Genomic DNA, 13640 nt, shown 5'->3' on the forward strand with positions numbered 1-13640 from the left:
CATTCATTTATCTGCACATACACTCATCGCTTTAGCAAACCAGTCACGCACTAAATAGTAAAATACAGGAATTCAAGACTTTCGACGCGGAAGCTTATTCTATAATCGTAATGGCGTCTGCTTGCGTTTATTTATATTGTATATAATATGTTATTTCCTGCAGCTTCACTACACACTAGCCGACCACGTGATACGGAAGTGACGCGCGGTGCTCAAAAGAGTTCATCAAAGCATCTGGCTGCCAAACACCAGCTAGCTACGTTTTATTCTGTGGGAAAAAAAACCCCAAGGGACAAGAGGACAAACACGGCCAGAACCGATAACAGTAAGAGCGGTTTGTTTTTGGTGTGTTGTTGAGTTTGTGCTGGTGGTAAAGGCGGGGAGGAGCGGGTCACAGCTGGCCGCCTGCCTCCACTGCTGTGCGGCCTGGTGAGAAGATGTCCCCGGCTGGATGCTCTCCAAGCCATCCAGCGGTTAGACAGGCGAGACGCAGAGCCTCGGCTCCAGTCCGCGCACGGGAGGGCTTCCAAAAACACGCCGAGCCATTTTCACAACCTCTAACACACGAGAAACACCTTCCGTGTTGACGCATTTTGTGGATGCCGTTGACCCGTGCAGTGGCGTAATGCTGGCTACCTCCGTAGGGCAGCGCTGACGTGATGTCTCTGGACCACGGAGGTATTTTTAACTCCCGGCGTCCAATCCATAGACGTGAGCTCGTCATTGGTGATTGGGAGAACGTGAATGAATGAGCAGAAGATGGTGCTCGGAAAACGGCCGTGAAAACGACCGCAGCGTCTGCAGCGGAACCCTGCATTTGCTCCTCAGTTTTAAGCGCCTTCTTATTAGAAATGTTGATCTAAAACCTATTTTTAGTTGGTGGTTAAATTGGCTTCGTTTCCGCAGATATGAGACCCCAATGTTTGCTGTGAGTTCTAAATTGTGTTCTGGACTTCTTTTATAATAAAACAATTGTTCCTAATATTTACATCTGTCAGTTGCAGCCACTGTGATCAGAAGACAATAATGAATCCTGTGTACAGCCCCGGGCAAACAGGGGTTCCCTTCACCAACTCTAAGGGTTTAGGCTACCCAGGTGAGCCACTGTGCCACACACTAATATTGAATTTTTGTTTTTACAAAGCTTGACCTATTGACTCATTCGTGTTTTTTCGAAATGAAGCTGGATTTCCTGTTGGTTACGCCGCGGCTGCGCCAACGTACACCCAGAATGTATACCCCGGAGGGAACCCTGCCTTCTCAGGTGGTAAGGTCTTGCTATGCACATGTTTGTGCCCCTGAAATCATTTGGTGCTTTTGACTAAACAAGTCTGATAATGATCTTGACAGAGAGTGAGTTTGTGTTGTCCTTTTCCACAGGCTATGCTCCAGGGACTTCCTTCAAAGTGTCCTGTTCACCTAACACTGGTGCTGTCCCACCGTACTCCTCTTCACCCAACCCCTACCAAGCTGCTGTGTACCCAGTTAGAAGCACTTACCCGCAACAGAGCCCCTATGCACAGGTGAGTTGTACAAGAGATCGTATGATTCTTAAGAGGAATGTGTTTGCCAAAGACAAGCCTTATCTCTCTGTTTTCCAGGCATTAATACCGTCACAACAGCAAGGCACCTATTACACACAGCCCCTCTATGCTGCACCCCCTCATGTCATACATCACACAACAGTGGTTCAGCCAAATGGAATGCCAGCAGCCATGTATGCCCCACAAATCCATCCTCCCAGAGCAAACGGAGTAGCCATGGGAATGGTAGCCGGGACCACCATGGCCATGTCGGCAGGTGAGGCGTGCTTGCTGTTTTTGTGTTCTATAAACAGTGTTATTTATTTAAACATGCCTTAAACACACCTGTCTCCTGCTCAGGAACATTACTGACTACTCCATCACCAGCGCCTGCAGCTCTTGCACCCCACCCAGTCACAATGCCCACATATCGACCTGCTGGCACACACAGCTACAGCTATGTGCCACCACAGTGGTGAACTAGACCAATGTGAGTTGTTTGTTGAGTTATTTTTCAGCCATACCTATCTATCATGGGAAGGTTCCTTTGCATGTGGCAAATCTTCCTGATTTTGACAAGCGCTAACACCGTGTTGTTTTTTGTTTCTGCAGGTCAAGAATGGTAAATATGCATTCACTCTCGACTCCAGTGTTCCGTGCTTTTGGGGACGGACCAGCCCAACCTGTGTCTGAAGCCAATTGCTTTACTTCCAGCATAATGTGAAACTAAAACCCAGAGTACATAGAAACGACCATCTATCTCTTCGGTAGAAGGGCGTAAGACTAGACTCATTTCATAGCCCCTATTAATAAAGTAAGGCTGCTTCCCATGCCAAACTTTAACGCCAGCAACTCCCTCATCCTACTGCATATCGCCCATCGACTGGTAACGTCCTCATGCAAACCTTTTTGTCAGTCCTGCAGGTTTTATAGCTTCAAGTGGTATAAAGGAGTTCAAGATTAGTTTGTCTTCGAGTACATATGACGTTCAAATGCATGTGGATATGTATAGATATCTGAATTAATGCTAGCTAAGTCAACCTGCTGTGACCGATGCAAAATAAACAAAAGGCAAACCTCCAAAGGAATGGAATAAGTAATAATCTGCAATGCATCACCAGTAACCATGTCTTAAATGTGAAACCACGACGAGACGTATTTGTTCATGCAAAAGCAAAGCTGTGCCATGTAGTGCAGACTAAATCGATCCATTTTCACTGCGTTGTGTGTTATGCAAATGTTCTCTCTTAGTTCTCTCTGTGACAAGTTGTGTTTTACCTCTTTGTTTTACGGAAAAGCGAGGGCATTGTGCTTTGGGCCGATGGTCGTTCATTAGTAATTCATCACTGGTTTACAACGGCTTTTGTTATCTGCTTGAGACACGTTTGGTCCGTTTAATGTGAAACCAGACACCTATTTTATTTTAAAGTATTGTAGGTGAGGTGCAAGTAGAAGCCATCGGATGTCGTCTGTACTCATTAAATGAGTGTCGAGTTTTGGCTGTTTTTATGTTCAATATATGTGTGTAAATGTGTGTTTGGGAGACTATATGAGGAAGTGTGGGTTAGGAACCATTCGGAATGCTGGTGGAAAATGCCTACAAATGTCCAAATATTGAATTGTTTGGGTAGCTGTTCAGCATCACTTCATTAAATCACTGCTACGTGCACTAACATGATGGTGTTCAACTACATTTGTGAACAGTGCTGCTAATATAAGACACTAAAGGCCATTTTAAGTATGTTATAGAGACTGCTTGTTGGAAGATACCGATTGCCCGACCACAGTTTCTAGTCTAACCCACCCAACTCTCTGTCTTCATCATGCTTTTGTATGTTGGCAGTTCACTTCGATTAAAAATCTGTTTTGTAAATGTTATTTTTGTGATTTTTGTTTCTCGTTTTATATTCAAATAAAAGCGGGAAAAAATGCTGACTGGAGCCTTTTATTCTAGCCCACAGGAAATTCTATCTATCTGTCTGTCTGTCTGTCTATCTATATCATAAATAAATGCATCATAAAGTATCCCCTCTGGAACAAACTCTTATGCCATTATGTCTGTTGGGATGGAGGTAATGTGTAAACAATGTTGGAGAGGCACATTTGTCATTTAAAGCAACCAAAGTAGTGATCATAGAACGACTTTGGGGGCGTTTTTCTAACCCTTGAGCCTTTGAATTCGCGTTTCTAGTTATGGTTTGTTGCGTTTCTAAACACAAGGTGGCGCTCGAGTTTGCAGAGACGAAGAAGAAGTGACTCCCATCGTGCAGTTCGAGAGCGGGTAGTTTATTTTGTTTCGTTTCCGTAGCGTACAAGAAAACAAGAGAAGCGTTTTGTTGGTGTCACTTTGAGCCCATTGTCGATTACCGTGCGTTTGAGTAAGTGTTGTCTTCTACTCAGTAGAAATGCTGTCAGCAGTTTTGCACTCGGAAAAACACAAGCTTTGTATTCATCGTTAGTCTGGGCTTCTTGCAAGAACACAGTGCGATTCTGCAAATATTCACGCTGCTTTCAGGTTCCACCAAGTCTGTGCATTTGAAGTTCTATTGTTCTCTGTGCTGCCTTCTCGGAAGCGTGTCCACATTAGTTGTCCATTCATGCGAAAACCCATAATACATGCAGCAACAACACTTGCAGTTCACGTCTTTTCGTCTTTCACATGACAACAACAGTTCACGTTAACTTCAGGGAACATCCTTAAGATCATCAGAAGAGCCGGACCCTTCTGGAAAATGTCATTGTGATCCAGCAGATTCCATGAAGACCTTTCTATCTTGTGTAGAAGGAGACCGCTGGTCAAGATGAGCAGTCCAGACCTGAGCAACAGGTCGACCGCTGTTGCTGACCTTTTCCAGGATTTGTACAGGCAACTAGGGAAATGCCACGATGATGCACTTCAAGGTGAAAATATGTCTTGTATTGACTGAAGCTCATTTTTCTGTTTAGTTCAAAACTGTTTTGATGCTCTTCAGAACTGCAGGAGAAAGTGTCAAAGCTGAAGAGGGAGAGATCTTTGTGAGTATGATGCCCTGTTTTTCATCCAGGTTGCAGTACAGCAGCGCTTTGATCTACTTCATATTGAATCTATTATTTGTGTGGCTTTTTCTCGACAGAGATGCACAGAAACTGGAAGTGTATTACAAACGCAACCAGCAGCTGAAGGAGCAAAACAAATCACTGCAGGAGGCTGTGAATCTCCTGGACGACAGGTACAGAAACTAACATCACAGTCAGTCATGATGTCGCGCACTGATCATACTGCTACATATGTGGGTGCTACTTTTGTTCTTTCCAGGCTTAAAACAAGTGACTGTGTTCGCTGTGGAAAGTTGGAGGAAAACTTGAAAAACAGCCAGGAATTGAACGAGTCTATCATCAGGAAACTAAGTATGTTCAGCATCTCAGCAGCTCATTCAGCCATTACCAAACTCATGTTTTCGTAAATGGTAATGAACCAGTTTCTATCAAGTCTTTACCGAAATTATTGTGTGGTGATATAGTAATCTTTTCATGCCGGGACCTGTTCCAAGCCCATGGTGTTGTCAGATATAAACATTATTTGTAGTATGAAATGGTATGTAGCATGAGAGTTGCAGTGTATGTTGAGACACAGCCATATTGTTACTCTCACTGTTTGAATGTAAATAAACAGCGTACTTGTCCATTGTATTAGTTTTCCACTAAAAATGGAAAAATGTATTTATTTGGCACGTTTTTGCTTCTCCACTTTCTGTTAAAACATTTTTCCTCCACACTCTGTCATTTTACAGTGGAATATGTGTCGCAGGTGTGTTATCTGGAGTGACGTGTATTTGGCATGTCATCTTCACCACACTGATATGCTGTCTTTGCAGAGGCTGAAATAAACAACCTGGAGTATGAAAACCAGAAATTACATGCTAGATTGCAGAAGTTAAATGCGTAAGTATATCAAATTCCCCTGTAAAAAAGGAGTCACTTCATAACGTCATTCTTTTTCAGCCCTAAATTGCAGTCGGCCTCATCCCCGGATGCTGAAGACGGCATTATTCCAGACTCCCCCGTCCTGGCAAGCTCGCTGCCTGTTTCAAATAAGCTAAAGAAACGAAAGAATTCTAACAAACCAAAGCATGTCCGCTATTTAGAGATTCCACTTTCTTCATCCAGCGTGACATTCTTCAGTGGTAAGTACTGACATGCTAGTACTGCTGTTGTTGTCTGACACTTTCTCCTTAGATCTGAAGAAAGAGTCGGATAAAGTGACCAAAGCTGAGGTTCTTGTGCCAAACACCTGTGAACTTGAAGCATCACCAGTTTTCGGTACAAATATCTGAAAGTACAAAGATACTTAATTCATATTCCTCCTTTTAAATGACTAAGTTCATGAACAGTCTCATCCTGTTTGTATTTCACTAATTCAATCGTGTGTTCTCACCAAAGATGATGAAAACATGGTGATTGCAGAAACGTGTGCGCTGGAGCTTCACAGCAAACCTCGCACTGTAAGTACAGGCTAAGGTTCTACATGTTGCTTTTCGTTGTTCAGGTTGATGCGCCTGCTGCCAGTTTTGGAACTGGTTCATCCAAAGAGAAACTGACCCACAATGGTTGGTAGGCTGTTGCAAGTGGAATTGAAACCCTTTCATTTGAGAACTCAGAGGGGACCGTTCCCTCTCTTTTGTATTGATAAATAGTTATTTGATTAGGCAGCACAATGAAAATATTTTCACTGCAAAAGTAAAACACCAAAAAGTAGAGCTAGACTAGACTAGAAAAAAATTTAAGTGAATAAATATGTTGTCCGCGATCTTTCTTATGTATCTATTTGCTTGTAGTGAAGAAGATGGCAACACAAAGGAAGTTGTGTTTTGTTTCATAACAGAGAAGCCCATTAACTAACACTTTTTTTTCCCCACAAAACAATTCAATTTCAAATCTTCATCTGCTTTTTACATCTGAGGTTTAGTATGAGCCCAAATCAGTTAGTAACACTTTGTTTTTTCCCCATTAGAAACCTGACACAGCTCAACAGAAGAACACCAAGGCCGCTCAGATGGCAGATGTTCGGATGAAGTAAGAACTTTTCCATCCATGCAGGGATGTGCCTTGGTGACGGCCTTATAACTGAACCACTCTGTTTCCTCTCACCTTCAGCAGCATCACGTCTTTCTTTCCATCCAAGCCGCACCACTCCTCCTCCTCCCTGATCCACAGTCCACACTCGACCACGGCAAAGTCTCCCTCCCTGCTTACCAGCATCAAGCGCGGACTGGAAATCGACGCTATAAGCAAAGCCAAACGGGTGAAAGAGGGAAGTGAAGATGAAGTGGAGGGCAAAGAGGAGAGTGTCATGTCGAAGAGAGTTAAAAAGTTGACCGAGACTGAAGCAGATCAAAGAAGCAGCAAAGGTGTTGCTGAGCAAAGCTTCAAGGAAACATCTGGCAGCAAGGTTGGATGTTTCATGAGTTACACTGATCCAGTTGTCACGGCTGTTGCTGAGGCAGACAGAGATGTCACCTTCACCTCAGCCCGAGATCACTGGGAGCTCTGCTGACTGCTGGGTGACTTAAATGAAAGCAACGTTCTCACGCTTGCAGGAGAAGTCAGAACCCGGCAGAAACATCAACCAAACAGTGAACAGCGGAAGTCCCGAGTTCAAGAAGCCCAACAGGACAGATGCAGCTCACCGAAGATCTGATGCTCCAGGCGGTGAGTTACCTCCGACATCACAGAGTCGGTCTCAAGGAGCACGTTCTGTCCCTCCTCTCCGATATAGAGACAATCTATATATTTCTGGTCATCTATTTTTAGGTGACCAGAAACATGACGTGGAGCCCATGTGGAGCATCGACCCTGCACTGGCACTGTCGATGTACGAAAGTGAGCCGGAGAAGGTACTTTCATGTATTACTACTTATTCTAGTGAGATCCTGTCACCTGATGACTGTTTACTGAAATCTTTCTCAATGGACGTGTCTTACTTTTTGGTGCATTTGGTTTTAAAGTCAGGTAAATTGCCACCTCCTCTCCAGACGTGAAGGTGTAACACAACCAAAAAAGGAATTTAAAGTGACAGTTAACTCAAATGCAGAGTAGCTCAAACCCATCTATCCAAAGTGAATGGTGTGTCTGCCCGCAGGAGGAAACGCAGGCCTGTAACGGAGAGTTGGAGGACAGTGACTGCACCTGGATCAGCCACAGTGTTCTCCAGGAGCATAGTGAGCACGATCAAGACCATGCGGCTGAGCCTGGTAACCCTAAAATAACAGGGTGTACAGTGTGTAGCTGTGTTTGGGAAGCCTGACTTTGCGCTCCTCAGGGATCGGAGAGAAGGCCAATGACAGTTTGGAGCGAATGTTTGACACCAGTGAGTGTGGCGAATACAGATCCTATAACTGTTCAGAGTTGGGTCAGAACCACAGAGACGGTGATGATGATGATGAGAAGGATGAAGATCATGGTGAGATTTGAAACACTGTGTGTGATGGACGAGGAATTCATTTTGTGCTTCATGTCTTCAAGGGTCTCCTGAAAGCTCTCCAAGCTTTATGAGAAGACGGAAAGATGGGTGAGCACTTCTGCTTTCTTTTGTAGCCTGTGATGCATTAGATCTCCACTGTATGGTTTTCGGTTTTTCGCCAAGACTTTGGCCCAAATAACAGTGCGAAATCAACACAGACTCCTCATTTATTTGATCCACTCGCTCGTGGTGTATTTTCAATGGCGTTCAGTCACGATAGCTTGATAAGGTTTCATGACCCAATGGCCACTAAGTGGCACTGTCTACCGTATAATGTTTGGCCGTCTAATTCAAGGCCTCATAGTAATTCTAAACCAAGCGCGCCATCTAGTGGCCTCGGACGATGAAGGCACTTTCATCAACTCAGTATACAGTGATACCTCGGTTCTCGACCACAATCCGTTCCAGACGGCCGTTCGAGAAGCGATTTGTTCGAAATCAGAATCGATTTTTCCCATTACAATTGATAGAAAAAGAAATAATGGGTTCCAAGCCTTAAAATAGTCTTTTGTAGGAGTGAATGTAGAGTGTCTGCTGCAGGTGCGCTGTTCCTCTATGTGTGTGGCCGCTGCATGTGGGAGGGGTTGCCGAGTGAGTGACGTCTCTCCAGAAGTGAAGAGGTGCCCGGTGCGTGTCCAGCTCTGAATGCGCTCTTCTGTGCAGTTTGGCTGTGACAAAGTCATAAACCAAGTCACGCTCTGTCCCAGACTCACCTCATCCCTGTCCCAGCTCCAGCCCACAACAGGACATCAAACCCTGGAGTGAGCGCTCCAGCCTCGGAGGTGTGGAGAGCCTCCCCTGTGACACTCTACCACGGTCCAGTGCGGAGACAGGAAAGGTTTTACACCTCAATATGAAGAAAAAACAGTCAGTAAATGTAGCTAACGGGACACGTCTGCATACAGAGGCTGCGTTATACACAATAACAAAGCGTGTCGTGGGTCAGCTGATCGGTCCGCACACGTTATGTTTTTATCCGTCTTTTTTCGGAACGTTTGAGTTCTGGATTTTCATTCGAAATCCGAAGCAAAAAAATCTGGAAATTTTTGTTCGAACTCTGATTTGTTCGAAGTCCGGGACGTTCGAAAACCGAGGTACCACTGTATTTGCAGCAGCGCGGGCAGTGACTATGCTCTTCATCTGTTCCCTTCTTGAATTAGGCAAGCGACATTCGCGCACGTGGCTGTGGTCCGCAAGAAAGAGGAAAGAAGAAAACTGAAGGGCACCACGTGCAAGGAGTGTGAGATCGTAAGTAGCCGCAGTTGGGAGACGTCCTGACACACGAGCCATCTTGACGTCATGGTGCCGTCTGTCTTTGACAGTACTACGCTCACTTGCCTGAGGAAGAGAAGCAGAAGAAGTTAGGCGCTTGTTCGAGACATCGATTTCAGTACTTACCTCCTGCAACTCCTGAAAACTTTTGGGAAGTTGGATTTCCGTCTACTCAAACATGCATCGATCGAGGTGAGGATTCATATATTTCACTAATAAAAGCATCTCAACGGGAAGCTTTAGCTGGTGAGGATGGAAGTCCCTTCATTCATAGCACAGTCGTGGGTCTTCAAAAGCATAACTCAACCCATTTGTGTGTCATTAATATTCGCAAATGGTTGACTGGTGAGGGAAGGCGTGGTGGAAAGAATGAATGAAGATGAATTTAGGCGCTCCATTGTCTAAATTTGTCAAGTACTAAATTTGAGAAGGAAAATAGGTCTTGTTCATACATGAGCCACACTGGTCTATAAGCCGCAGGTGCTGCATGGAGACTCTCTCGTGGAACCAACTGGACAATGTTCTGAACTTGATTCACAAACTCCTCACATCTTTTATGTACATTAAAGAGCTTAAAATGCGCTGTTTTCGCCTGCGTGTCCAAAGTTCTGACAACACAGCTGGTCTCAGCTGCTGCTTCTCCTCTACAGTCCTCCAGGAGATTGGCTCTGTGGGCGGAGCTGCAGACACGCGGGCGAAAACAGCGCATTTTGAGCGCTTTAATGGAAATAAAACACCTGTGATTTCATCAGTTTGATGTGACAAGGCTCAATATTTTGGCAGTATGACCCTTTATAGCCCCGTTGTCAATTAGGCTTCAGTTCAGAGAAAAAAAAATAATTAAAAAATGAGGCTTGTTATTGCTCTCCTTCGTCTTCTTCACTGCATTATATTCAGCTTCACGTTGATACACCTGTTCGCTGTATTCAAGCTTGTTTAAATCCATTCGGTTCAGGTTACATCCACGAAGAGACAAACCCCCAGGCACGCATGCGAAGACGACAACCTTTCAACGCTCTCTTCTCCCAGAAGAAGAAACAGCCTGAGACCCAGACATCGTGAAATGAACACTGAACCAGGTTTGGTTTAAGAAGCACGGCCTTCAAGTTACACTGTACACTTTATATAAATTTTATTTAATCTATTTAATTGAGCGTTTGTCAGACTAAATAAATGGAAACTCAAAGAAAAGCTCTTCAGTTTGTTTATCACATGGAAGGAGTCTTGTTGGACACAAAACTTGTCTAGATTTAATAATATACAGTTAATCTTTGAAAGGCAGGGAAGGAATCTCATGATGGCGTGTGTCTTGTGGGGTGTTGGTCAGACCGCGCTTCTCTTTCACTGTAGACCAGGAGCGCCTCTCCAGCGTGACTCACCATGACACTGGAAGGAGAAAAATAGTTTCACCAATATCATCTGAGACAGTGGACAGAAGCGGAGGTTATTTATGCCTCATAAAATCAAGATGTGATGTAAGAATCCTCTTTTTTGACTGAGTGTCTAAGAGGTACTCACCAAACAACAGATGGAACATTGGCATCCATGGTGAAAATAAGCGGCGAGAGACTCATGGCAGTGACCTGCGAAATCACCGGTTACTTTTCTGATAATTATTTGCTTTTCTGACCTGAATTAAAAAAAAAAAGTCACCTTGGATAGAAAAATCCACACAGCAAAGAGCTCGCAGGAAGAGCCCGTCTTTAACTTGACTGTTGCAAGCAGCAACAGAAACCCTAGTAATGCACTGCAACACAGATGTTTGGACGTTCAGCAAGGCATTTCACTTCCTAAGACGCATCCAAGGACGTTCACCTGGCGCAGCAGCCGCAGTGGAAGGTGTGGGACTGGAGAGAGGGGAACTCTAAGGCACTCTTGAGGTCACCTGATGACATGGAAAGTTCAGCTCTGACCAGACGTGATAGGAATTGAAGGTTTGTCTGACCTGTTGGGTGAGCTGCCACAGCCAGTAACAGCACACTAGAGTAGGAAGGAAAAACGGTAGCATCACGTCAGCTGCACACCCTGGAGAAAACACATTACATGCCTAAACATTATGACCGTTTAGTTTTGCTCTTTCATCTACACAAAGGTCATCCAACTGCTAGACAGTATATTTACCTGAACAGGTAGTTAATGCACTGCTGCTCAATGTCACTGCAATAGAAAGGGGTTTGAGTCGAGCAGAAAAAGTCAGGTGTGACCAAGACGGAATCTTTTTTTACGGTACAGGAAGATGTCACCTTAAATTGATGGACTTGTGGTGCACCTGAAACACCCTGTAGGCACCTGAAGTGTAAAGAATGTGACTCTTCATTCTTGAATTACGGATTATTCTTTGGACTTTCTCGTATTGCTGTGATCCATCTCGAATGAACCAGCTTGCCTACCTTCCAAAAATACCTTTTCTCTTTCCTACTGAAGCCACAAAACACTTCAGCAGTGAATCAAGGTGAAAGGTCAAAGTCACTCACCAACACAGAAGAGGTGACCAGCGGCCCACATGTAACTGCTGACATCAAACTGATGGAGGAAAAAATACAGAAGACTGAATAGAAAATTATTCTGACAAAAGATGTAGACTTTGTATATCTTTCATCAATATATTGCATGTTTTTTTTTAACCACCAAGCCTGAAACCAACCTTACCTGAGGGTCATAGTGAGGAAGGTTGATGGCAGAAATCAGCATCAGAAAAATGCTTAAAGAGGAAAAACAGATTTACTAAGGGTTTAAATTCACTTGTCATCATGTGCTGGGTCCGAACGCACCTGATCGTCTGCAGCCGCTGCATCTTCTGCAAACAGGAAGCCAACAATATTGATCATGTTTCACAGCTGTCACTGCCAGTGTCTCACCTCTCTGTGCACGACCGTCCGGATGATCTGACTGACCACGTGAGAGGAATTTTGGAGTGTGAAGAAGTAAGGAATGTCCTGTGGAGAGAGCGACCGTGACTCAGTCTGCAGCATTGTCAAGGAAGAGCAGATGAACGAAGAGCACCACTGACCAGGCGAGATAAAGCTCTGGATCCAGCATATATGTTCCCCACAAACAAGAAGGAGCCGGGAAGCCACGACAGAACTGATGATCTGGAATAAGTCATTGCATGACATGCAGTATAAGCAAGATAAAAGGCTTCAATGTAACTTGAAAAAGACCTGGAAATGCGAGTCATCTCCACCCAGCCGAGCTTTCCGGACAGAAGAAGCAGGAACGCTCCGACAAACGTCTGCCATCTTTGTTACAAACACAAGCCATTTGTTAAAACAAGACAAGACGATTTGCGGTCATTCACCAGAAGGACTTACCCTTGAAACAGAGTCGGATAGGTGAACTTCAACACTGACAGGACAAACTGGACATGAAAGACAGGTTCGACCATTAAAACAGACATTTAATTTAATTTTTTTGATCTCACATCAAAAGGTTTTATTCATTTATTTATCATTTTAGGACGTCAACTCTTAAAAAATGTGTTTCATTCTAATTATTTTCTTTTCATTGTTGTAATTTTCACAACATTTTTTGTGTGTCAGAGAACGTTTCCTTTTGTAAAAAGTTCGTAAGGGCACCGCCTTTAAAAAATAAATAAATAATTTGAATGTTATTTTTAAGTTTAATTGATTGACGCTCTGGTATACAATTTATACTTGGTTTTGGAAGCATCTACGGATAGCAACACAAAGTAAACGGTCTCTCATGATCGCCTACCTTGTTAGTGAAATACGAAACCACGAACACAAAGATGAAGGCCAGACCAGTGAAGTGTCGTTTCCACTGCATGTTGACCTGCCAACTCGCCTCATGATTTACTAAATCGATATAAACAGACCTCACATTTCCGCGTGGACTAAGTTTGAAACTACAAACGCTGCGAAAGAAACTTCCTTTTCTGCTTCGATGACACGTCAAGACGTCGTGAGACAAAGATCGTCTATAGTACAGATGACAGCAGGATGTTCTTCATCGCAATAATCGCCATAATTTATTCCTGCTACCGGGGATTATTTATTTTATTTAACTTGTTATGCATATCATTTGTATATATTTTCTTGTCGCACCCATATGTTTCTCGCGGTTATTTCTTGTAAAAAAGCAATAAGAAACAGTAAATACTGTAACCTTAATTTCTTCATCAGGAGAAAGCCTCAAACGATTTTTTAATATCAATTTTCATTTTTGTTTACTTTTTTCTTTTACCGTGAGGTTTCCACCTACCTGGAGAACAATCGTTGAATAACAAAGCGTAATAAGATAGTTTTTTTTTATTCTCAAGTTTATTCTGAAATGACATCATAATCTCGTGACTTTGATGCCTTGATGTACATTTTTCAACTGCAGTT

At 43.6% G+C, this 13640-nt stretch overlaps 3 protein-coding genes across 7 annotated transcripts; 2 read left to right on the forward strand and 1 right to left on the reverse strand.

Annotated features, from left to right (window-relative positions):
* The first annotated feature begins 45 nt into the window (after nucleotides 1-45).
* Nucleotides 46-3458, forward strand: fam168b (family with sequence similarity 168 member B). 2 transcript variants are annotated; one of them, XM_053859955.1, is made up of 7 exons: nucleotides 46-325; nucleotides 999-1096; nucleotides 1184-1264; nucleotides 1381-1523; nucleotides 1602-1800; nucleotides 1884-2013; nucleotides 2136-3458. In XM_053859955.1, the coding sequence occupies exons 2-6, from the start codon at nucleotides 1027-1029 to the stop codon at nucleotides 2000-2002; spliced, it is 612 nt and encodes a 203-aa protein (XP_053715930.1). In that variant the 5' UTR covers nucleotides 46-325; nucleotides 999-1026; the 3' UTR covers nucleotides 2003-2013; nucleotides 2136-3458. The 2 variants fall into 2 exon arrangements, with proteins under 2 accessions (XP_053715930.1, XP_053715929.1); XM_053859954.1 differs by having other exon boundaries at nucleotides 142-325; nucleotides 1184-1267.
* A 340-nt stretch (nucleotides 3459-3798) lies between these two features.
* Nucleotides 3799-10465, forward strand: rbbp8 (retinoblastoma binding protein 8). Of its 4 annotated transcripts, none has more exons than XM_053859550.1 (19): nucleotides 3799-3901; nucleotides 4306-4424; nucleotides 4496-4538; nucleotides 4637-4732; nucleotides 4819-4910; nucleotides 5378-5444; nucleotides 5505-5686; nucleotides 5739-5834; nucleotides 5943-6004; nucleotides 6514-6575; nucleotides 6657-6951; nucleotides 7100-7211; nucleotides 7314-7396; nucleotides 7642-7753; nucleotides 7822-7962; nucleotides 8025-8070; nucleotides 9183-9270; nucleotides 9345-9486; nucleotides 10250-10465. In XM_053859550.1, exons 2-19 carry the CDS (start codon nucleotides 4325-4327, stop codon nucleotides 10354-10356), a joined length of 1926 nt encoding a protein of 641 aa, XP_053715525.1. In that variant the 5' UTR covers nucleotides 3799-3901; nucleotides 4306-4324; the 3' UTR covers nucleotides 10357-10465. The 4 variants fall into 4 exon arrangements, with proteins under 4 accessions (XP_053715525.1, XP_053715526.1, XP_053715527.1 ...); XM_053859551.1 differs by having other exon boundaries at nucleotides 6660-6951; XM_053859552.1 differs by having other exon boundaries at nucleotides 5739-5822.
* Nucleotides 10418-13305, reverse strand: LOC128755664 (transmembrane protein 241). The gene is made up of 15 exons (XM_053859554.1): nucleotides 13009-13305; nucleotides 12606-12652; nucleotides 12456-12533; nucleotides 12305-12386; nucleotides 12153-12230; nucleotides 12066-12091; nucleotides 11944-11995; nucleotides 11769-11817; nucleotides 11538-11583; nucleotides 11416-11451; nucleotides 11240-11274; nucleotides 11110-11179; nucleotides 10948-11041; nucleotides 10813-10877; nucleotides 10418-10680 (listed from the first exon to the last, which is right to left on the reverse strand). The coding sequence occupies exons 1-15, from the start codon at nucleotides 13078-13080 to the stop codon at nucleotides 10587-10589; spliced, it is 924 nt and encodes a 307-aa protein (XP_053715529.1). The 5' UTR covers nucleotides 13081-13305; the 3' UTR covers nucleotides 10418-10586.
* Between the last annotated feature and the right edge of the window lie 335 nt (nucleotides 13306-13640).

Source organism: Synchiropus splendidus, chromosome 3 (assembly GCF_027744825.2).
Source record: "Synchiropus splendidus isolate RoL2022-P1 chromosome 3, RoL_Sspl_1.0, whole genome shotgun sequence".
In the NCBI taxonomy this organism is placed as follows: Eukaryota; Metazoa; Chordata; class Actinopteri; order Syngnathiformes; family Callionymidae; genus Synchiropus; species Synchiropus splendidus.